Source organism: Ochlerotatus camptorhynchus, unplaced genomic scaffold (genome assembly GCF_037179485.1).
Source record: "Ochlerotatus camptorhynchus isolate MF236.1 unplaced genomic scaffold, CSIRO-AGI_Acam_v1.1 ptg000078l, whole genome shotgun sequence".
In the NCBI taxonomy this organism is placed as follows: domain Eukaryota; kingdom Metazoa; phylum Arthropoda; class Insecta; order Diptera; family Culicidae; genus Ochlerotatus; species Ochlerotatus camptorhynchus.
This window is the reverse complement of record NW_027040568.1, coordinates 4,877,688-4,901,134: the sequence shown is the minus strand read 5'-3', so window position 1 is coordinate 4,901,134 and position 23,447 is coordinate 4,877,688. Positions and strand designations below refer to the sequence as shown.

At 39.8% G+C, this 23,447-nt stretch overlaps 4 protein-coding genes and 1 pseudogene across 4 annotated transcripts; 3 read left to right on the top strand and 2 right to left on the bottom strand.

Moving 5' to 3' along the window:
• Positions 1–3,834: 3,834 nt before the first annotated feature.
• On the top strand, positions 3,835–4,538 carry LOC135697881 (cysteine desulfurase-like). The gene has a single exon (XM_065217741.1). It carries the CDS (start codon positions 3,835–3,837, stop codon positions 4,453–4,455), a length of 621 nt encoding a protein of 206 aa, XP_065073813.1. The 3' UTR covers positions 4,456–4,538.
• An 840-nt stretch (positions 4,539–5,378) lies between these two features.
• Positions 5,379–7,654, bottom strand: LOC135697880 (probable pre-mRNA-splicing factor ATP-dependent RNA helicase mog-4; annotated as a pseudogene).
• A 2,912-nt stretch (positions 7,655–10,566) lies between these two features.
• LOC135697859 (ribonuclease H2 subunit A) lies at positions 10,567–11,825 on the top strand. The gene is made up of 2 exons (XM_065217719.1): positions 10,567–10,921; positions 10,993–11,825. The coding sequence occupies exons 1-2, from the start codon at positions 10,714–10,716 to the stop codon at positions 11,778–11,780; spliced, it is 996 nt and encodes a 331-aa protein (XP_065073791.1). The 5' UTR covers positions 10,567–10,713; the 3' UTR covers positions 11,781–11,825.
• Positions 11,826–12,483: 658 nt separating this feature from the next.
• Positions 12,484–13,453, bottom strand: RpLP1 (Ribosomal protein LP1). The gene is made up of 3 exons (XM_065217729.1): positions 13,270–13,453; positions 12,720–12,966; positions 12,484–12,649 (listed from the first exon to the last, which is right to left on the bottom strand). Exons 1-3 carry the CDS (start codon positions 13,342–13,344, stop codon positions 12,636–12,638), a joined length of 336 nt encoding a protein of 111 aa, XP_065073801.1. The 5' UTR covers positions 13,345–13,453; the 3' UTR covers positions 12,484–12,635.
• A 5,702-nt stretch (positions 13,454–19,155) lies between these two features.
• ebi lies at positions 19,156–21,541 on the top strand. The gene is made up of 4 exons (XM_065217614.1): positions 19,156–19,452; positions 19,616–20,601; positions 20,667–20,783; positions 20,849–21,541. The coding sequence occupies exons 1-4, from the start codon at positions 19,395–19,397 to the stop codon at positions 21,230–21,232; spliced, it is 1,545 nt and encodes a 514-aa protein (XP_065073686.1). The 5' UTR covers positions 19,156–19,394; the 3' UTR covers positions 21,233–21,541.
• The last annotated feature ends 1,906 nt before the right edge of the window (positions 21,542–23,447 follow it).

Sequence of the window (23,447 nt, the reverse complement as noted above, 5' to 3'; positions counted from 1 at the left end):
GAGTTAAAATTGGTCGAAAGAGCTATAAGGAATCCACCGCCTGACTTCTTCTGAGTTGCATGAAAATTTCTGTCGTCTAGTTAAAGGCATTTCCAAAGATTTCTTCACTTTTCACGCTTTCGTCCCAGCTTGTTTCAGTTGCCAGAATGACCGAAAAGGATGAGCATAATAAATTTTGATAGATTTCCTTCATTTTAGCTGGGCTTTTCATGCGATTGAAATTTTGACAGTAAATCAAAATTTCAGTCGCATTCTGTTTATGTGAAGAAATTGCTAGCTAGCCACAGCAAAACACAATATTTTCTGCATCGTAGATAGAGTCGTCCCCCTCGAATATCCCAGTGATTCCTCGTGGAAGTGCAGAGGTGTTCTCGGCTTCCATCAAAGCGAGTGTCACGTCAATACATTCCTACCCCTTCCTTTCTTGACCTGTGTTCGGGCGCGGCCGGCGCTGGTATTGCCTAGTTTGAGATTACCAGTTTTTACACATTGAAGATGATTGCTAGTCCCAAGCATCGTCTATTGGTTCTCTGTGTAATTACAGCTGGTCTGGCAATAACAGAGTAGCAACCGTGGGCGGTCAATCATGCTCATGCTCATGAGGTCACGTAAAATTTACTTGAACTTCACTTAACATTTACCACTATCATACTTGAACTGGATCTCATTACCATGCCACTGATACATACATTTAAACCGAGGGGGACGACTCTATCTACGATGCAAAAAAGATTGTGTTTTGCTGTGGCTAGCTGCGCGCACGCTGAGTAGATAAAAAGAAGATTGATGACGATTCTGAAGATTTCCTGCAAAAAGATGAGGAGCGATGCAAGTAGATGCGACAAATGAAAGAAGATTTTTCGAAGATTGATTCGCTAGTGTGAGATTTGTTGAGCATCTAAACTTGAGATTTAGATGTGTCGCCCCCCTCGATTTAAACGCTGTACAGACTGGAGAGTTATAACATGTTATAACGGTTGTCAAATAATTGCAACACAGAAACCAACATCAAGATAGCGCTATAACATGTTATAACTCTGTAGTCTGAACGTACTATTAATTCTTATTGGATTTCTATTTTTCGGCTACCTGATTTTTTAGATTTTCAGTTGAAATTTACGTTTATTGTTAGTTCAGTGATTGATTTCAAATACACAACATGACAACACAGTATCGGAGCACTGGATTAAATGCATGGTTGATGTTTACATCAGATGTCGTGACTTTAACGAAATATGGACCTTTTTTGAAAAAAATATTTGTTACAGGTGATGGGTAAATTTTTTACGCGACACCCCTACACTCAAAAAATATTGAAATCTTAATAGCTAGGGGCAAGTCAGCTGTACTCTGAGTTAATATATTAACATTGAGTAACTGTGAGTTACTCGTAGCTACTCAAAAAATAACGAAGCAGCCTTAATTTTTCAATATGTCGTATTTACAAACCGAGGGGGACGACTCTATCTACGATGCAGAAAAGATTGTGTTTTGCTGTGGCTAGCTGCACGCAGGCTGAGTAGATAGAAGGAAGATTTATGTCGATTTTGAAGATTTCCTGCAAAAAGATGAAGCACTATGCAAGTAGATGCGAGAAATGAAAAATGATTTTTCGAAGATTGATTCGCTAGTGTGAGATTTTTTGAGCATCTAGAATTGAGATTTAGATGTGTCGCCCCCCTCGTTACAAACAAAATAACGTCAGCTATCATGAACAGTTTTGTTTAAAATTTAGGTTTAGATTTCTTTATCAAAGAGACTTTCAGCTGCAGTTTTGATTAATTGCAAGTAAGTTATTTTTCTATCCAAAAAGCTTTCTTTTAAGTATATATATAGATACCACAAACGAAGTGACAGACGACTAACTGGCGAAGTAATCAATTAAATTAATGTGGTTCGCTGTAATAGAATTTTCTTAGAAGCTTGTGCCATCATCCACCAGATGGGATAGTGTTTTTGTTTTGGTTTTGCACAAAGTTGATTTTGTGTACAATGATTCTTTGACAGTGTGCAAAGAGTGTATATCATTTTGTAATTTTTTTATGCATTCCAGTTTTGAATAGAGTGAAAGAGATAGAACCAAAACATTCTAGTACATTCGGTGAAAATGCTAGTTCAATCCAGTAGTAGCAGGGGGTGGAAACTAACGATTTTAAATTGATTCACTGCTTGAGTAGCCTATTGGTCCCAAGTACTTCTATGGCGTACCCCATTCTAGTTGAAATTCTATTACTACACTATGTTTGTTTTGATTCGCTATGAAAGTTTGACAGATAACATCAGGGGTGTGTGGATTCATGCAGAACATGCAGGGGTGAGTGAAATAGCTTGGGACTGCTTGGGACCGTTGTTCTGGTACTGAGTGAGCCAAAAATAATAATGATTTTCTTCGGGACCCAGTGGTCTTAGAGTTACCTCTATGGTAGTAGTGTTGCCATGTGGTACAATCCAGTGGTAGTGGTGTTGCCATGTGGTACACTGAAAAATTGCAATAGCAGGTTAGTCACCAAAGTTTTCGAGCCGCTCCGTCTGTCACTTCGTTTGTGTAGATACTGCTACAAACTGAAAACGTATGTCTATATTCCAAAATCGATCATACGAACTCCAACAACTAATATGGATTTACAGGAATGATCCGGGAGTAATTGTATAGTTCGTCATCCTATTATTTGAACATTCGGTAGTAACGACAAGAATTGTGTTTTAACTAATACTCTGCGCTAATACCAACAATCAATACGAAACTAACGATTTTAAATTGGCTCACCACTTTAGTAGCCTATTGGTCCCAAGCAAACGATTAACGTACCCTATTCTAGTCGAAATTCTAGTATTACGCAATGTTTGTTTTGATTCGCTATGAAAGTTTGACAGATAAAATGAGGGGTTATTGGTTTTTCCTATGTTTCGAGGGGTGAATCGATTAGCTTGGGACCGAAGAGAGTACCAGAGCTGAGCCAAAAAGTTGAGCACGTTATTTCGGGACCTTCTTGTCTTAGAGTTACCTATATGCTAATACCGTTGTTAAGTTTTACCCTGATTAAAACCCGTATTATTATTTCCAGATCATCAAGAGCTATTCCTGTTTTGTTTGCGTTAGTAGAACCACAAATATGCAAAAAATAAAGGATAGAAACCTGGTCAACTCTGGTGAGTCTATGTACATGTCGTTACGGACCTGCAGCATTTTGAACCACCTGCACATCCCTATCAAATGGCCACCGATTGACACAGTTCCAGTACAACCTCATATTTTGAAACGAATTTGGACAATTAAAGCTGACTCATATATCTTTCAAATATGTTCAAAATTTCGAAATTGTCCTTAAATGCAGTTATGAAGAAATAAATGATGATGTTTTATTTATTTACAACTGATTAGTTTCTTTGAAAGTATTTTCAATTATATATTACACTTATCCATAAAGCTCATGGATTTTCATGAACTAATGGCAGGGTTGTCGGTGTGACACTTCCACCACAAACGAAGTTACAGACGACTTTCTCCGAAGAAATTAATTAAAATAAGGTGGTTCTCTGTAATAGAATTTTAGACCACTTTCCGCCGCTCACCGCCAGGTTCGCTAGTATTTTTGATTTGAATTAATTCAAGTTGGTTTTGTGTGCAATGATCTGGCAACTCGCGTTCTCACTCGCGTTGACGGGGTGCTGTTTTCTCACTCATCGAAGGAAATTTTGATTAGAGTGAGAAAGTAAGGAACAGTCAGCGCGGGAACCGTGTGCGGTACTATAGGTGCGGCAGAAAGAATGTAGTCGACTCCTTCGTTCTCACGGTGTTCTTACGCATGATCCAACGTTACGTCACACTAGATTATGCATAAGAACGTCGTGAGCAAAGTTTGTATGTTTGGGAGCCTCTTGCATTCAACTCGCATTCGTCCTCGAGTTCGTGTGGAAGCCATTCAGAGCGGAGGTGGCCAGGAGCGTGGCATTCGAAGTGGAACCGTTCCGACTTCACTGGTCGTTGGATTGGGGGAAGCCTGTGAAATCGCTAGCCGTGAAATGGAGTACGATCACAAATGGATGGAGTTTCTCTCGAAACGCCTGATGGACCAAATCTTCGCATCGCTACCGAAAGTCATCCGCAATGGCGATCCAGTTCATTCTTATCCCGGATGTATCAATCTGTCGTTTGCATACGTTGAGGGTGAATCGCTGTTGATGGCGCTGAAAGACGTTGCCCTCTCGAGTGGGTCGGCTTGCACTTCGGCTTCGCTGGAACCGTCGTATGTGCTGCGTGCGATTGGTGCCGACGAAGATCTGGCTCACAGCTCGATTCGCTTTGGCATCGGACGGTTTACCACCATCGAGGAAATCGACTACATAGCTGAAAAGTGCATCAAGCACGTGACTCGACTCCGAGAGATGTCCCCGCTGTGGGAGATGGTCCAGGAAGGTATCGACATCAAGTCGATCCAGTGGTCGCAGCATTAGAGCGGACGGGTCGGGGCATATTTTAAAGAGAGATTTGATTTTGTATGTTCTGCTGTGTATGGTTGAATTCAGTGAGGGTTTTTTTTTAATTGTTAATCATTGATTGTGTTATTAACACATCCACTTTTGGCAGTAAGTAGGTATTGAGACGAGAGAAAAATAATGTATAGCTTTGCTACATATGCTATTAGAGACAGCAATAAATCTTAAGACAGTGAAATCATTGTGAGTATTTCATCATTCACTTGGCGAAAAAACTTCCTATCAGCGATTGTTTGAAATAGTATAAACTTTGTTAGTTCCCGTCAAGGACGGCGTTGTTACGACTACGCTAAATTCGCAAATCTGAGGTATTCGTGGACTGCCATCTCAGATTTGCTTTGGCGCGGATTAGTTCCACTTAGGGTTAATTCAACTAAGTTTCGATTCTAATTATTTGAAGACTCCAGGAAAATCTACGTTTAGAAAGACCTTCTATTATTTAATAAAGAAGTAAAGCAGTAAAGTTATTAATAGTTGGTTGGGCAAGCTAAAATATCATTTAAAAAAATGTGTTCAATGTCGATAAGCTTTCCGCAAAATCCGCACTTCAAAAGCTATAAAACCGCACAAAATTTGCGACACTTGTAACAGCCCTGCAGTTGGCTTCGGCGTGCCAGAGAATACCTAATCCACCTAACCGGACCTGAAGAAACGGAAAGGAGCGCGACTGGGATTAGACGGGCTAGCCTTATGAAGCTCTCTACTGACATACAATATAGCATGGTTGCAGCAACCTTATATTTCACCTATTTGTCCCTAAAGATCACTAATTTACACCCGACACCCTAGGTAGGATAATGTCATCGCAAATAACAACAATTCCCGTTGAATACATAGTGCGAAAAATGCTCTTGAATTACCCCAAACCGTCTCATCACAACCTACGCCTCGGTCAGTGTGGCCCGACCGATCGTTTTCGGCATCTTTTTATTGGTGGAATCCTCGAGCTCCTTCGGTTTGTAGTAATGCGGTGCCGCCTCCAGCAGCCACTTTCTTTCGATTTCAATCACCGACCGCATGTACTCCTTCGTCGTAAACACCAGCTCGTGGTACAGCACCCAACGAGGCAGTTCTTCGAACAGTGCCGAATTCGGATGGATCATCACCGTCTGATTGTGCTTGGCCGTTTTGTAGTGACCCCCCCTTGGAAAGCCGAGCGACGTGATAAAAGTACCCGGCTGTAATAGCCTTCCGGATGTTGGTCGTTTCCGGCAGACTGGAAACCATTTCGATTTCGACTCGCTGCATTAACCCAACCAGCTGCTCCCGGACATCGCGAGCTCGTTTCATCGAACGGAACTGAATGAAATTTTCGTAACACCACTGAGTGCTGTAGTCCGATTCGGCCCATTGATTGTAGACCTGCAGCAAACTCAAGTGGTCCCCGTGCATGTGGTTGAAGTTCTTCCGGGCCGTATCTGCGTGGATGATTTTATCTTTCGGTCGGTAGAAGATGGCTCCATTCACCGATAGCATTGCAGCGATGGCCACCACCTCCTCGGAACATTTGTACTTTTCACTAGCAAGCAGCATTTTTGCCATCATGGGATCGACCGGAAATTCCGCCATCCGTCGTCCAAGTTTGGTCAGTTCACCGTGGTGATTCAATGCCCCTAGGGCGTAAAGTTGCTCCAATGCCAAAACCAACGTTTCATGTGGTGGAGGATCGAGGAAATCGAAATGAAGCAAATCGTTGATTCCAAGAGCTTTGAGCATTAGCACGGCATTGCCCAGGTTTATGCGCTGAATTTCCGGGACGGTGTTGTCTTCCAGCTCGTGTTTGTATGCCCAGGCTGTGTACAGACGAAAGCACTTGCCAGGGGCAACGCGCCCTGCTCGACCTGCACGTTGATTGGCAGACGCTTTCGAAATGGGCACGACCATCAGGGTCTCCATCCCGGTTCTGGAGTTAAAATTATTTTGCTTTGCAAAGCCCGGATCGATCACGTACATTATGTTATCGATGGTTAGTGATGTCTCGGCGATGTTGGTGGCCAGTACGACTTTCCGGGCGTTCGGTGGAGTTGGATCGAAAATTTTAGCCTGCATGACCGAAGGCAGATTGGCATAAATGGGAAGGATGAGTAGTTCCTTGAGTTTGGAACCCAACCGCTTGACGCGATCCTGGAGCATCTCCTGGCAGGCTTCGATTTCCTCTTGTCCTGGAACGAAAAAAAAATGTAATTTTTTAACATCGCATAGAAATAGACCCACTTACCAGTTAAAAATACAAGAATGTCTCCAAGAGGCTGAGTGGCATGAATCTGTAGAACCGACACCACACATGCATCGATATAATCTGCTTCCGGTGCTTTGGTGTAGAAGACATCAACCTAGAAGAGAAAAAGTTAGATTTTACAGCAAAACACAAAGCAAGTCAAATCTAACTACGTACCGGAAAACGACGACCAGGAATACGGAATATGTTCGCATCATCGAAGAAATCCGAAAACTTTTCCGCATCCAACGTGGCACTGGAAATCAGTAGTTTCAAATCCAACCGAAACCGCGCAATGTCCTTCACCAATCCAAACAGAATGTCCGTGTGCAACGTACGCTCGTGAGCTTCATCGATAATCATCACACTATACGAAGCTAGGTCCGGTTCCGAAAGAAACTCCCTGTGCAACGTACCATCTGTCATGTATTTAATGACAGTCCGCTCGGATGTGCAATCCTCTAAACGAATACTATAACCAACTTCGTTGCCCAACTTGACGCCCATTTCCTGTGCAACACGTGCCGCCACGGACATCGCTGCCACGCGACGAGGCTGAGTACATCCAATCTTCTTGCCGTCGTTTGTAAACCCAGCTTCATAGAGATACTGTGGAATCTGTGTCGTTTTTCCCGAACCCGTTTCTCCTTCGATAATAAGAATCTGGTGTTCTTTTATAGCGGCTGAGATCCTCCTTGAATGGAAAAACTGGAAGTGATTTCTTCGTTTCCTCAATGTCCATCTTCTTCCTTTCCGCCTCAGATACCGGTGCTTTCCGGTCCTTTTCTTTAGTTCCATCCAGTCGGAGTGCCTGGGCGAAATCAATCTGATCATCCAACAGCAGTTCATACTCTTCAGCACCAGCACCACTTGCGAACCTCTTCGTTTTTGAAAGTAAATTTCACGCACAGTCTGACGTTTGCTTACGGATTTTACCATAGGAGTAAAGAGCTATAGATTCGCCGTCAAGGCCAATAGCATCAACTATATACTTTAAGCTAGTACATATGAGTAGATAGTGTTGCCGTGAGGTACACTGAAAAATTGAAATAGCAGGTTAGTCACCAAAGTTTTCGAGCCGCTCCGTCTGTCACTTCGTTTGTGCTTCCACTGACAAGACAAGCTGCGATGTCTGGAATAACTCTATGGTAGAAGCTTGCCCCGTAACGTGGGTAGATCACCTTTTCGTGGTACGTTACGGGATGTAAGATCTACCACCAAATCTTAGTCTTGACTACTTCAAACTAGGGGTACAGGATTTTTCAGTAATCAAAGGAACACATCTTAGTCCTTGTTACTTTTTATGCCTTGTTGATAGTGATAAGTCCTCGGGTTGCCTGTACCGAGGATGATCTTGAAACAAGGAAAAAATGAGTTAGTTAGTCTTCATCTATGTGATTCCTAATCTTCTATTCATTGTTTTCTAGTTTGAAGTGGTTAAGACTAGGGTTCTGATGCATGGTCATTATCGGTGTCATTGCTTATTTTTATTGCTAAGGAATCCCATTTCGACTGACAAAGGGGCGCGCCTTTGGAGGGTATTCCAACACTCCGAAGGGTATAAATAGCGGGACCTTTCATTTAGAATCGATTCCTTGCGATGAAGGCAAGAATGACAACTGTATCAACACCGAATACTTCATCATTTCTCAATAGTGATGGAGTAATACGACATGCACTAAACTAAGGACACGGGCTATACTACAATAGATCAAATTACTGGTCGCAGTAGTGTTATGTCCCGAACAAAGAAAAAAAAAATGGTAGAAGCTAGAGTCGGTGTATAATGAGTCACGCCAAGAGTGAAGCCAAGTCTACCTATTGAACTGTCAAACCGGCTACCTATCGTGCAAAATAAATAAACATTACGATGCTATGAAAGGTCCACGAAAGGTATTGCAATAAAATATAAAATATAATCGAAGAAATGAGCATAAACACGCAATGAGCGTTAAATTGTCATGGGATACGCTCGGTAATGATTAGTAATAAGAATTTCTACTATTTTTTGTTAAGATAATTTGACAAAATCACTGATATAATGATTTACTACAGCCGCAATATTTTTTCTCTCGCTAGAAGTCATTTGAAGTTGTTGTAGAAGTCCTCTGTTGCCAAGTGAAAAGAATGGGAATCTTCCGAAAACCGTGATGCGAGTTCAACTGTTTTTCTCTTGGCGTGACTCATTATACACCGACTCTAGTAGAAGCGACTTGTTTCTTAATCATGGCTGACCAAAGTAATTAAAGTCATGCAAAATTCCAGCAATGCAACTGATACGCTAGAATAAAAGAAAATTACGACAAGGTATCAACAGATTACAAAATTGTTTTGAACTTTCACCGGTGAGTGACACATAACTCGATCAAAACTTTTCTCTCGTTGACTGAGGCTGTGAACCATTTGCCGAGTTAAATTTAACTCGTGGTTAAAAGTGACATTTCGAAAGTTATTTTCTATGTTCGAAAATCTCCGTGCTGTTGATCGACCGGTTTTCGAGCCACAGTTGTCAAAATTTAACTTCTTGTCTGTCAGAAGTAACCACGCTCGGATAGCAGGGTTAATCAATAACTTTCCATCTGTCAAATTTTGACCAAAAGTTAAAATAATCCCCCAAATGGTTCAGAGCCTGAGTTGCTGCGATGCATATTGACATGTTGACAACGATATTCATCATTGAGCAGCGCGAGTAACTCAGAGCTACTCAAAATTTGCTTAAAAATTACTCATGATTTAAAGCTGTCTGGCCCCTAGCTAAATAGTATAAAAATTACGCTAAATCGCAACTCTCCGTACCGACGCAAAGGTCGGTATAAAGGGAGAGAATGCAAACTTCATAAAATGACTAAAATTTTACACAATCATGAGTAATTTATAGTACAAAAATGAATAAAATGTATGCATTTATGAGTAACAGATACTCATAAAAAGTGTAAAAAATACACACATTTTAGGTGTAGTCCCGTTTTAGCCGAATATGCATACTTTATAGTCAAAATTGAGTCCTTTATAGTCATTTTTGCCTATTTTGCGGTTTCCGTGCAGTGTACGAATGATAAATTCTAGATAGAGCTGGAATAAGGGCGAATGTCGCAAGTGTAAACAAACTGAGGTTAATACATCACGTTATACTACTATTAAAATGCTCCAAAACGATACTAAAAAAATTTGGACAAATAATGTACATTCTTAAAAAAACGCAAAAAACATAAGGGCGAAACCAACTTTTTTTTTATTGCAAATTGAGTTGGCTCTTACGGCCGCTTCCTCCCATATACATAGATGGGGTGAAACAGACATATTTTCTGAATACTAGGCGAAAGATATAATTTGAATCTTTTCACCACTCCTTGCAATTACCGGTTGGTAATCAAAAGAAAACATTGTTAATCTGATCGAAATAAGCGAAAACACCCCAACACATGAATTTATCTAGAATCCAACAAACTGCAAAAGGTCGATAGTAACAAACCATCAGGAAAAAGAACGTAAACATTGAGGCGAAACAGACAATGTCAAAAACTAGCAGGCGAAACATATGGGGCGAAATAGCTTCTGTGAACGCAGCCAGGCGAATAACCTCAGGGCGATACAAGATACTATAAATCAAAACGGCGCATGCAACATTTTCATTTTTTTCGAGCTGTAAATAAAAATAATAATATTTTTATTTATCTCACCATAATGCTAACCAATAATGTTACAATTAGGAACAGTTCATTTCTAGAAATCGGCTTATAGTTTAAATTATATTTAATTATTTTTGTTCAAAACTTCAGATTCATTTTTCTCAGTTCAAGCCCATTGCGACATTGGCCCTAATTCCAGCTCTATCTAGACATTCATCAAACATTCCAATAAACGCGCGAACTTTCAGTCGCTCAGTTGTTTACATTGAATTGTGGTTCGTGAAACCGTGAAAATTAGCGATTTGCTTTGCTTTCATTGAGTTTTTAAATTTTCTGAATCTGGTCAAGTATTTGTCAGACCCCTGGACAATGTCTTCACCTAAACTGGAAAATCCGCTCAACGGTGGTGAACCCAACTCCAAACGCTGCAAAATCGACAGCCTACAATCGCTTGGACCGTACATCAGCTCCCAGGACAATGGAAAGAACTTCACATACATCTCGGACATTCCGCAGAGCTGCCAGGATGAACCTTGTATGCTGGGAGTTGACGAAGCCGGTCGGGGACCAGTACTTGGTAGGTTCCCATATGCATATTGAATTCGGCGTTGAGTGACAGAATGATATAATATATGATATGCTTTACAGGTCCGATGGTGTACGGAATAGCCTTTTGTCCCGTTGGAAAGAAAGATGTTCTAAAGAAGATGGGTTTTGCCGATTCCAAGCAGCTGACAGAGGAGAAGCGTGATCTGATCTTTGACGAAATGAATCAGAAAGAATACGCCACCGAGAGCATCGGCTGGGCCGTTGAGGTAATTTCTCCCAACGACATTTGTATGAGTATGCTGAGGCGTACGAAGCGCTCGTTGAACGAGGTATCGATGGACTCGGCCATCGGACTCATAAACAAGGCAATCGACGCTGGAGTTAATATTGCAGAGGTTTATGTGGATACGGTGGGCCCACCGGAGAAGTACCAAGCCAAACTGAAGCTGATATTTCCAAAATTTAAGATCACGGTTGCGAAAAAAGCTGATAGCACGTATCCCATCGTTTCGGCAGCTAGTATTTGCGCGAAAGTGAGCAGAGATCATGCCTTGAAGGTGTGGACATTCCGCGAGGGGTTGGAATCGGGAATCGACTTTGGAAGCGGCTACCCAGGAGATCCGACGACTAAAAATTTCCTGAGGACGTTCGATTTGGTGTTCGGATTTCCACGCCTGGTGCGGTTCAGCTGGTCGACTGCGGGGAAAGCATTGGAAAAGAAGGCCTACGACGTGGAGTTCGATGAGGAAGACGACGAGAAGGAAAAACAAAAGGCTACCTATGGAAGTGCAAAACTAAACAAGTACTTTGCGGCCGATCGAAACGAACAACGGAAGCGACACGAGTACTTTCGAGAGCGGTGCCTCGAACACGTTGCAGAGATTTGAGAGCATACATAAATTTGGTTTTTGAAATTGTTATACCGGCTTGTTTTGTTCAATATAGTGATGACCTTGCATTTTGCGTAGAGGAGAAAATCGATGCCAATTCAGTTTACGATCACTCCAGCATAGATAGGTACCTACATTTGAGCATAGTTATTTTTCAAGCGCGACTGGCCTACACTTAATGAGAGCGGACTCCTACTCAAGCTCCAATGCCATATAGATTCCTCTTCTTGGTTAATGTGACCCAAATGAACCATTGATTGCAATAATGGCGGCGTTAGAAATCGCGAAAATTTTGGCTATAATTGGTAATGAAATCCTCGAGCATACTCTTTTCATCTCTTGGCATTTACTGACTACTTTACTTAGGTCCCGAATTGCATAAATTACACTTCACTTCTGAATCAGGTAACAAACTATTTGAAGCTAAAAAATGCAAAAGTATTAATGGAATAATTTTCATCGACTTATGATTCGTTAATAATATTCTTCATAATAGGTACCCTAATGAAAATGTTATGGTAAATTTGCTTAACGACGTGTTCGGTGTATCATCCAAACCATTTGTGGAATAGTTCAATCATTAGGGTAATCGTTCGTTATGGTATTTTTATTAGGGTAAGACAAGGCTACTTCCAGCTTCTTACCAATTAATAACTGCCTGCTAAAAGGATAATTTCGGAATACCAAGTACACGTAGATCTCAGGCAACTTCCAAACGAATGTAGTGGAAACTTATTTTTTTATTTGTACACTTGTACATTAAAACTGTACGAATGAATGAAAATGCCACGGGGACCAAACACAGGATAATATGCCTGCTTTCCCTTCTGCATTCCGATGAGAGCGAAGGATCTAACCGAACAGACCTGCAATCGAAAAGAGAGAAATTAATTAGAACCTGGAAAAGTTTCCAAACAACACTGTGTTCAAACTCACCGAATCCCATGTCGTCATCGGACTCCTCGGGTTCTTCCTCCTTCTTCTCTTCCTTCTTTTCGACAGCGGCCGGGGCGGCACTACCAGCAGCAGCAGCCGGAGCAGCACCACCGGAACCAACGCCGGATCCGATGTTGGTGATCAGGTCCTTGACGTTGATGCCTTCGAGGGCCTTGGCGAACAGACCGGGCCAGTATGGCTCGATTTCGACGTTGGCGGCCTTCAAGATGGTCGAGATTTTCTCATCCTACGAAGAATAAAGTGAATAGTAAGCCAAATATTAGTCATACAACCATGTTTTCAACACAACATAAACAAACATAACCTAAAGTTGGAAAAAAAAATCCAGAAGGAGAAGGCTCTGGATACAAGTACAAGTAAAGATATATCCAGAATCGCAAGGACATTTCAAAATTTGTTTAGCTATCCAAGAATGCAATCGAGAACCGAATATGGTGTCAAATTTTCGTCAACACGCTTCCGGAATACGTGAATGATGCGAGCATTTGGAAATGGCCAACACTGATTTTAATTTTCTCGAAATACTTACGGTAACAGCGACATCGTCGTCGACGAGGATGAGCGCCGAGTACACACAGGCTAGTTCAGCTTTGTTGAGAGCCATTTTAGTGACGAAAAACCGTGCAAGTCGTCAAAAACTTGACCTTAGCTCGGGGAGAACACTGCACAGTACGGAATCTACTATCAAAAAGAGACAGAGCCGTACGCCACCGACGACAGGTCGAAAACGGAAGTGGATCTGGTTGGCGTTTCTTGTTGACAGCTGTCAAATGGGTGCGTTTTTAAGAAGGGAAATTTTTCGGAGAGAGATTTCTCGCGTCACTTTTCAAATAGACCAATGTGAGAAAATCGAAGTTGTAGTTGGATAGAATAAATATTACGTTATTATTTTAACTGTTTAGAAACAATACTATTTTTACAATAGTCAGTCAAAATTCTCGTTGAATATCCAGTAGAAACGGTAAAATCACAATTTTACTTTGAATTTCATACTACAATATAGAAAAAATAGGACGTTTTGAAGTCAAGTTGTACATCTGACATGTTACATTGGACGATTTTTCTCAATGACATACTCAATGAGTGTTACATTGGACTTTTTGTTCTACATGATACTAGATATCTACAGATTTTAGAAAGAATCATGAGCAAGAATCATGTTATGCAGACCATATGTCCGAAGTCACAATCACGTACCATCAAGCGTACCATTTCAAACTACCGCACTAAGATTTTTGTGCATGTTGTATACTGTAATTTTTTACCGAATTTGAAACAGCTGAACATTCGGTAATAGATTCGGTAATTTTTTGGATTTACAATTCATTCGGTAAATTTGTCTTAACTCTTGAGCTGTCAAAAGTTACTGGCCTGGACTGTGAATAAAACTGAATGATTGGTAAACCTTACAATAGTGTTCAGCAACTATCACCTTTCCGAAAATGGTATTGGATGGCGTGGGCGTACTTTGGTTCGTGTGTAAAGGGCCTTAGAAAGTTTGTTAAGGGGAAGCTCACCGCTCCGAAAAAATAATTACATTTTGATTTTTCTAAAAATATTGGAAAAAGATATCAAAATTCTAAGAAAATCACATATTTTTTAATTTTTCAAAGAAAATTCACGTGCAAAAACATTTTTTATAAGTCATTATGGCATAAAGTTGGACTCAAAAAACCACAATTCATCAACTTTTCGGTTTTTCTGAGAGTCCAATTTTTTTCATGATGGGATAGAAATTTTTTTTTGCATGTAATTTTTGACAAAAATCTAAGGAAGAAACTGATTTTCTTGGATTTTTGATAATTTTTCCCAATATTTTTAGAAAAATAAAAACGTACCGAAAATATTTTTTTATTTTTGGGCCGGTGAGCTTCTCCTTAACAAATGCTTTTGTGCCGTTATCAAATGTTACCCGCATAAAAGCGAACCATAACTTGACATTAACGAAAATGGTTAAAAATGGTTTATAATCCCTGCTAAACTTTAACTGAAATGGTCATGGAACTTTACATGAACGCTTGTGTGATAAAGTTTTAACCTTATGTATTATGGTTATTTGGAAGTGAACCTTACAAATAATGGGTTGTTAAGAACCATTACCATTTCAAAATAGATGTTTTCTTCATACATTTTCGGAGATAGGACTATATTAAAACCTTTTTACTTATGATTTGAGAACTTTAATGGTAATGGTTATGGTAGCCAGTAAGGTCCATTAATAGTTTAGTATTATCGGTCAACCTTACGTGGAATATATCGCGAATTGGTAATCAGTAATTTACAGGCAACCAATTCGCGATATATTCCACATAAAGTTGATGGATGTCACAGAACCAGCTATGAACCTAAAAGTCTCCTTAATAAAGATATAAAAAAAAGCTATGAACCTTACCGACTACCATAACTATTACCATTAAAGTTCTCAAATCATAAATAAAATAGTTCCAATATAATTCCTTTCCCAAAAATGTATGAAAAAACAAGAACTTGAAATGGTAATGGTTCTTAACAACCCATTATTTGTAAGGTTCACTTCCAAAAAACCATAATACATAAGGTTAAAACTTTATCACACAAACGTTCATGTAAAGTTCCATAACCATTTCAGTTAAAGTTTAGCAGGGATTATAAACAATTTTTAACCATTTTTGGTAAGGTAAAGTAATGGTTTGCATTTATGCGGGTAGGCCTGATATAAAATGCAATTTAAGCAGCAATAATAAACGAACGGTTTGTTCCATTAACATATATTTTATTGTATTTTCCCTGGTTAACAGGGAAACAGCAACAACACAGCAAACGTTTTATCACAGACAAACAGACGTAACACTTTGAAAAAGTTTTTCTTGAAAACATTGGAAGATTGCCGCAAAAGCTCAACGCAGATGTCGCCACTGCATGATGATGATAATGTTGACATACTGAATATAAAATTCGTGAAAATTGGCATTAAATCATAATTTTCATCAAGCCTGCGTGAAATACTTCCAATATAACATTCGAATTGAAGAAGAAAACGTTTTTACGATCAGACTGATGTGCATCTTTGACTTTTCCAGGTGAACTTTCATAGGATATATTCATTTCATTTCATGGCTCCATCAATGCTGCATCGTAAATATGATGGTAAACAGAAGTAAATTGCTCAATTACTCAAAATAAAGATGATTTGTCATCTTGTTATCACTTTGAAGACCATCTAGCACCATTTTATAGTATGGTGCGTGTTGAGTAAATCAAGTTCCGGTGCGTTTTCCGTCGAAACTTGTGAGTATCAATATGTTTGCTTAAAAAAGGCCAAAATGAACATTTATTGAATATTGGCGTCCTATACAACCAATTCTCTATTACCATCAGCATGATACAACCTTTCCTAAGTAAATTCGCTTAATTTCCACTTTCATCTTAGTGAAAATCGCACATATATACCATTTTCTGAAAAATGCAGCTGCGCAGGAGGTAACCTTCCCTAATAAAAAATTACCATAAACGAACGATAACCCAAATGATGGAACTATTCCACAAATGGTTTGGATGATACCCAGAACACGTCGTTAAGCAAAATAACCATAACATTTTTATTAGGGTTTTCCTGTGGGTGCAAACTTATTATGCATTATGCATTTGCCATGAAAACATCTCCGATCCATACCGAAATAATAACAAATAGTTTTCAAACACGTTTTCTTACACGTTTCAAGCAAAAGTTTCCACGCGAAATTATTAGTTTTTCTTTATGGACCGATTTGCCCCAAAAAGCGTCTGTTTTACTTGGAAAATTTGGAAACTATCCTCCTTCTTTTTTTTTTTTTTTTTTTTTTTTTTTTCTTTTTTTTTGTGATTTTTAGCCGTAGGCTAGTTCATCACATCATCCTCCTTCTAGTAGTTCTCACTTCGAAATGTAGGTAACGAAAGCTTGGAAAAGTTTCACTGCAAGACGCCAATAGTATCTCAAAACATACACTCAAAACATACACGGATAGAAATCTCCTTATACCTTTTAGCAAATTTCCATTGCTGATTATTCATAAATTGTATAAGTCAACTAATAAGCAGACGCCTTGCAAAAAGTTAATAAAGATCATGTGTCAAATGAAATGTATAAGCGGTCACACATACCTTTTATACATTCTAATAGGACCTATGTGGTTTGTCTTATGAAATGTATAAGGCTGATGCTTTGGCAAAAATGAATAAGTGAAACACATGAATTAAATAATTGATTTTCGTTTCGTGTAGGTCCTCAGTAACGACATCTCTCTGGCTTCTCATGGAAAACAAGCTTGCTCGCTAACTCGCAAACAATATTGCATAAAAGTTCTGTAGAATGTATAGAAACGTCAAAGTGATCCGATGCCAGCGCTGCGGCGAGTAGTTCGCGGAACTGATAATATTCAAATCAACCGTTAAATACGTGAACTAAGATACACAATGAAGAGTTACGTCTGTTTGTCTGTGGTTTTACGTAACACATAAAAATTTGCGACGCCAAGAAAAGGATTCTTCAGGTCCAGGACCAGCAGGGAATCCATACCAGGTTATCAACGCAACATGTTTGAGGGAAACATCAGGTCACCTTAAGTCCAAGATGACTGGAAGCGATGACCTAGGATCGAATTGAAAGTAAAATAATTCCCCGCTCCATATATTCAGCGGACTATAGACCTTTTTGACATTTAATCGTCTTTCTCTATCCAGCACACAGGGATAAATGGATAGTTTGTTTTCCCACTAATCTGTTTCTCTCTTACTCACACTCCTTCAGTGTAAATGGTGCATTAGTGTGCGCCGATTATACGTCAAAAATATCTATAGCAAAATACTAACTTTTCCAAACAACACTCCACTTCGAAAAACGGCAAAGGATGTTTTTGACCGTATGACATTTACAAATCTGTTCCGTAATATTTACAGGAATCTGGTACTTTACTACCGTTTGTTTTTGTAAAAGACTATTTTTACAGAACGTTCGCCACTTTTTTTTACAGTATTATAGAATTGCCTCGAGAATTGCAGCCATTTACAGTTTAGATCAGTAATTTTTATTTATTGCTGAAAGTTTGTAAAACGATACATTTTGCCAAGCTTTCGGTACAAAATTTGGTGTGCAATGCAGATAACGAATATGTATTTACCTCAATAGAGATTAGTGACGCCTCGAGTGACGCTTAACGTACGCAGCACGCGAGGCAAAAAAAAATGTAATATCGATCAATGTAATTCAAGCTGATGTATGAAATAATTATGTAATAGCAAAAAGCAGATACAATATTACATCAATGGATGTAATTTTGTTCGCAAAATCGATGTACATCGTCCAACGTTATATTACACAACCGATGGATTGACCTGGTTGCAGCAGTTTGGATGTAATATTCCACAACTTTTTTTTCTGTGTACCCCTAAACTAGAGTCGGTGTATAATGAGTCACGCCAAGAGTGAAGCCAAGTCTACCTATTGAACATAAATAAACATTACGATGCTATGAAAGGTCCACGAAAGGTATTGCAATAAAATATAAAATATAATCGAAGAAATGAGCATAAACACGCAGTGAGCGTTAAATTGTCATGGGATACGCTCGGTAATGATTAGTAATAAGAATTTCTACTATTTTTTGTTAAGATAATTTGACAAAATCACTGATATAATGATTTACTACAGCCGCAATATTTTTTCTCTCGCTAGAACTCATTTGAAGTTGTTGTAGAAGTCCTCTGTTGCCAAGTGAAAAGAATGGGAATCTTCCGAAAACCGTGATGCGAGTTCAACTGTTTTTCTCTTGGCGTGACTCATTATACACCGACTCTACCCTAAACTAGAGTCGGTGTATAATGAGTCACGCCAAGAGAAAAACAGTTGAACTCGCATCACGGTTTTCGGAAGATTCCCATTCTTTTCACTTGGCAACAGAGGACTTCTACAACAACTTCAAATGACTTCTAGCGAGAGAAAAAATATTGCGGCTGTAGTAAATCATTATATCAGTGATTTTGTCAAATTATCTTAACAAAAAATAGTAGAAATTCTTATTACTAATCATTACCGAGCGTATCCCATGACAATTTAACGCTCATTGCGTGTTTATGCTCATTTCTTCGATTATATTTTATATTTTATTGCAATACCTTTCGTGGACCTTTCATAGCATCGTAATGTTTATTTATTTTGCACGATAGGTAGCCGGTTTGACAGTTCAATAGGTAGACTTGGCTTCACTCTTGGCGTGACTCATTATACACCGACTCTACCCTAAACAACCCGTAAAATTTCCCTTTAATACCAAAAATCGCCCATGTCGTCAATGTTTTGGTTTGCGTCCCGGTTATCGTCAAACGCACAGGATTGCGTTTCGCTTTTTTGCGAGTGTGTTTGTGCGATAATTAGCATTCTTGTCAAAAAAAGCTATACCTCTGCACAGAACGAAGCAAAAAAGCAAAACACCCATTAATTTTCCGAACAAGTTTACTAATTTTTAAATGTAAAAACGGTGAAAAAGTGGGCTTTTTTGTGGAAAATTGCTGGTGCAAATCCTCCATTAGTGCATGCAGTGTTTGTTTGATGCGTTGAGTTTAAAATTGCAGTGAAAATCGCAAGCAAAAAGTACCTAGAACGATAACAGCAGAAGCCGAAGCAACAGAGACGACGGCGAAATGAGCTTCTCGAGTGATGAAGTGAATTTTCTTGTTTACCGCTACCTTCAAGAGTCAGGTTAGTTTTCTTATTGTGGGGGAGCACTCCGGAAATTTTCAATAGCAAGCGCAATATTAGTTGATAAGAGTGGATAAGGATTGTAAAGGGAACCCGGAAATATGGTGGTTATAGGGTACATTGGGGCGTAGGTTGACTTCTAACGGATGTATTTTGGTTGCAGGTTTTTCACACTCAGCGTACACATTTGGTATTGAATCACACATTTCTCAGAGTAACATCAATGGAGCATTGGTGCCACCAGCGGCTCTGCTTAGTATCCTGCAAAAGGGTCTCCAATATACGGAGGCAGAGATAAGCATTGGTGAGGATGGAACCGAGCAGCGTTTAGTAGAGAGTTTGAGTCTGATCGATGCCGTGATGCCGGAGGTGGTTGCCATCAGGCAGAATTTGCAGAATCAACAGAAGCAAACGATTAAGACTGAGGCAGTCGAAACCAATGGTACAACCAGCAGCAGTACTACGGAAGAAACTTCGGTGGCTCAAACGACCACTTCTACGACGACGACGACGACTACCTCTGCGTCAACGCCGGCTCCGGCCGATAGCATGGAGGTGGATCAGAGCATCGAGATTCCGGCCTCAAAGGCAACAGTTCTCCGAGGACATGAAAGTGAAGTATTTATCTGCGCTTGGAACCCAAGTACGGATCTACTGGCCAGTGGATCCGGTGACAGTACTGCCCGTATTTGGGACATGTCTGACAACTCGACTAATCCGAATCAACTGGTCCTGAGGCACTGTATTCAAAAAGGGGGGACTGAAGTGCCAAGCAACAAAGACGTCACCTCCCTGGATTGGAATTGTGACGGAACTCTTTTGGCTACGGGATCATATGATGGGTATGCTCGAATCTGGCGCACGGATGGTTTACTTGCGAGCACTTTAGGACAGCACAAAGGTCCGATTTTTGCGCTAAAGTGGAACAAACGGGGAAATTACATTCTTTCGGCCGGTGTCGATAAAACTACTATCATTTGGGATGCGGCCACTGGACAATGTACGCAGCAGTTCAGTTTCCATTCGGCTCCCGCCTTGGATGTCGACTGGCAATCAAATCAATCGTTTGCCAGTTGCAGTACGGATCAGTGCATTCACGTATGCAAGTTGGGTGTTGATAAGCCAATTAAATCATTCCAAGGGCACACGGTAAATAGTTTATGCTAGGGACGTTTTGAAACGGAGTTCTCAATGTAATCTCATTATTTTTGCAGAACGAAGTCAATGCTATCAAATGGGATCCTCAAGGGCAGCTGCTAGCATCATGTTCGGATGATATGACGTTAAAGATTTGGTCCATGAAACAGGATACATGTGTTCACGATCTACAGGTAATATTAATCAATCTAGACATTTCTGACAACTCTGCTAAACGCCATTCGGATTCCCATTTCAGGCTCATTCGAAGGAGATCTACACTATCAAATGGTCGCCAACCGGTACCGGTACCAATAACCCCAACATGAACCTAATATTGGCCAGCGCATCTTTTGACTCCACCGTACGTCTCTGGGACGTAGAACGGGGTCAATGCATCCACACGCTGACGAAGCACACCGAACCGGTCTATTCGGTGGCATTTAGTCCGGACGGAAAGTTCCTCGCGTCCGGTAGTTTTGACAAATGTGTTCACATCTGGAGCACACAGAGTGGTCAGTTAGTGCATAGCTACAAGGGTACCGGTGGCATCTTCGAAGTATGTTGGAACTCCCGGGGCAGTAAGGTTGGCGCCAGTGCCAGTGACGGCAGTGTGTTTGTTCTGGATCTCCGGAAGTTATGAGCGGGACCGACAACCGCTGCCGAAAAGAAAGCCAATTCCAGTGGCTCTTGAATTGCGTCCAATTAACGTTGTTGAGCAGCGGACAAGGAAACTAAGAAGAAGAAAAAATGATTATCGACTCGCGGACAGGCTTTTATTCAACTACAAATTTATTTTGAAACACGTAGAAATGATTTAAGGCGTAGCATTTAAGTAGTTTGTAGTATGGCGTTGTGAAAAGTATTGTCTTTCTCTGTTGAACTAGAAATTGCGCGATGGTACCGGAGTGAAGCTCTTTGAGAATAGATTATGGCATGAAAGTTGGTGTAATTCGAATATAAGCAGCTACCTGTTGAAATTTTATGAAACCGCAACTTTAAAATTGATATACTCATGAAATAACGCTCTGGGCTATGGCATTAGAAATCAAACTTTAGACAGACCTTTCAAAATTATTCTAATAGGGTCAGACTAAAAAAAACCTACATATTCATGGAGTTAAAACATAAAAAGCGTGCAACTTACTCAAAGTAGTGTTAGTTGTGTTTGGAAACCATATTCAGAAAATTAACTAATCAGCAAAGTTTCTCATCGATGGTCGCCGGATAGTGTGTAAACGCAATACATTCTGAACATAGACATACCTAATAAAGTATATATTGTAGACACCCAAAGCAAATGGAGTTTAATATTCGTGGCCATTATTCTTGGCCAATGTTTTGCAAAGTGAATTTGTCGAATCTTTTAGCTCGCCCACGTAAACTAATGCTACTATCATGTTGTAGAAACTATAAACTACCTGCCCATGCAAGTTAAAAGATTCGATAACAATTTGACGTTTGAATCTATGTTTACAAAATCAGATACGTCCTATTGCAAATTCATCCTTGATTCATCTCTTTTCGTCAAATGAAATGCTGTATACAGCCAATGACATTTAAACATAGAATCCATAGGACATGGGACTGTTCTGCGGATAGCGGCAGAATAGCTATTAGGTCTGTTCCCGTACTTGCTTTTGCTTAGGTTGCTGCATCATGGTGCAGCAAGTACTAGAACATGCTTTTGCTGTATAGAGATTTTCACGTCCGGTTGTGTTGGTGCGATATGTGAGAGCGTGTTAGTGAATATCCGAGGAAAATACATAACAAATCGATGTCAAACTCATTTTGACAGATCTACTTTCATACATTGTTTAGGTTAGCCAGAGGAAAATAATAAACAACTTTACACGGCGTTGCTCCCGCTAGTGTGCGTGCGTTAAACGTCACTAATCTCTATACAGAATCTTAAAGTACGGGAACAGACCGATTGAAAGCTGTCCATAAATAATTGACTGGTGCCGACGAAATAATCGAAAATCAACTGCGTAAATCAGGTGACACTCGCCAGTAATTTTCATTTTCATTACAGATGAAGTAGTTTTACCCTCGGTTTTACCCGATTTCATCTACTGTAAAGAGATCGAAGTGAAGTGAAAATATCATACAAATACTATACATTTTTCATCAGCCACAGATCGAAGTGAAACAAAATTTGAAGCACGCGAAAAATCATAAAATTTTGCTGGATCGTACCTATCTGTATATACAGTTCAAAGCGAAGTGAAATATTTGCCAATTGCGTTTTTCATGCAGGTGAAAAATGTAGAATTTTGTATGAGAATTTCGCTTCGCTACGATCTGTAGAGTTTATGCAGGTAGTGCTGGTGGTAAACCAGTAGCTACTAAAAAAATCGAGTGCTGTCCGGATGTAATTAATCCCTCTATCCACTCCTCCGGTAGCTGTTCTGTATCTCAGATCCTGCCTATCGTCAGTAGCCAACTTATCCGGGCCCATATTAATCGTGATTTTAATAAGTTCCGCTCCGATACCATTCTTCCCTGCCTCGTTGCTGCATCTTAAGCATCCTTAACTACCGACAAACCGACATGAAACATTAAACATAACTTTTGCTCCAAAATCTATAACGGTCGATTCAATTTTTTTATTTTTTTTTTATTTTTTTCTTTATTATAGAGATTTTTAGCCATAGGCTAGTTCATCTCTTAGGTCGATTCAAATGTGCTGCGATCCAATCTGTTAAAATCAAGATATTTTTATCTAGATAAAAATAATTTGTTTATTATAGAGATTTTCACGTCCGGTTGTATTGGTGCGATATGTGAGAGCGTGTTAGTGAATATCCGAGGAAAATACATAACAAATCGATGTCAAACTCATTTTGACAGATCTA

What these genes read in the sequence shown, in the direction of transcription:
- LOC135697881 (XM_065217741.1), top strand. Translation starts at nt 3,835, where the DNA reads ATGCATAAGAACGTCGTGAGCAAAGTTTGTATGTTTGGGAGCCTCTTG.
- LOC135697859 (XM_065217719.1), top strand. Translation starts at nt 10,714, where the DNA reads ATGTCTTCACCTAAACTGGAAAATCCGCTCAACGGTGGTGAACCCAAC. An exon ending in CGGTCGGGGACCAGTACTTG is followed by an intron (nt 10,922 to 10,992) that starts GTAGGTTCCCAT and finishes TATGCTTTACAG; the next exon opens with GTCCGATGGTGTACGGAATA.
- RpLP1 (XM_065217729.1), bottom strand. Translation starts at nt 13,344, where the DNA reads ATGGCTCTCAACAAAGCTGAACTAGCCTGTGTGTACTCGGCGCTCATC. An exon ending in ACGACGATGTCGCTGTTACC is followed by an intron (nt 12,967 to 13,269) that starts GTAAGTATTTCG and finishes TATTCTTCGTAG; the next exon opens with GATGAGAAAATCTCGACCAT.
- ebi (XM_065217614.1), top strand. Translation starts at nt 19,395, where the DNA reads ATGAGCTTCTCGAGTGATGAAGTGAATTTTCTTGTTTACCGCTACCTT. An exon ending in CCGCTACCTTCAAGAGTCAG is followed by an intron (nt 19,453 to 19,615) that starts GTTAGTTTTCTT and finishes TTTTGGTTGCAG; the next exon opens with GTTTTTCACACTCAGCGTAC. An exon ending in AATCATTCCAAGGGCACACG is followed by an intron (nt 20,602 to 20,666) that starts GTAAATAGTTTA and finishes TTATTTTTGCAG; the next exon opens with AACGAAGTCAATGCTATCAA.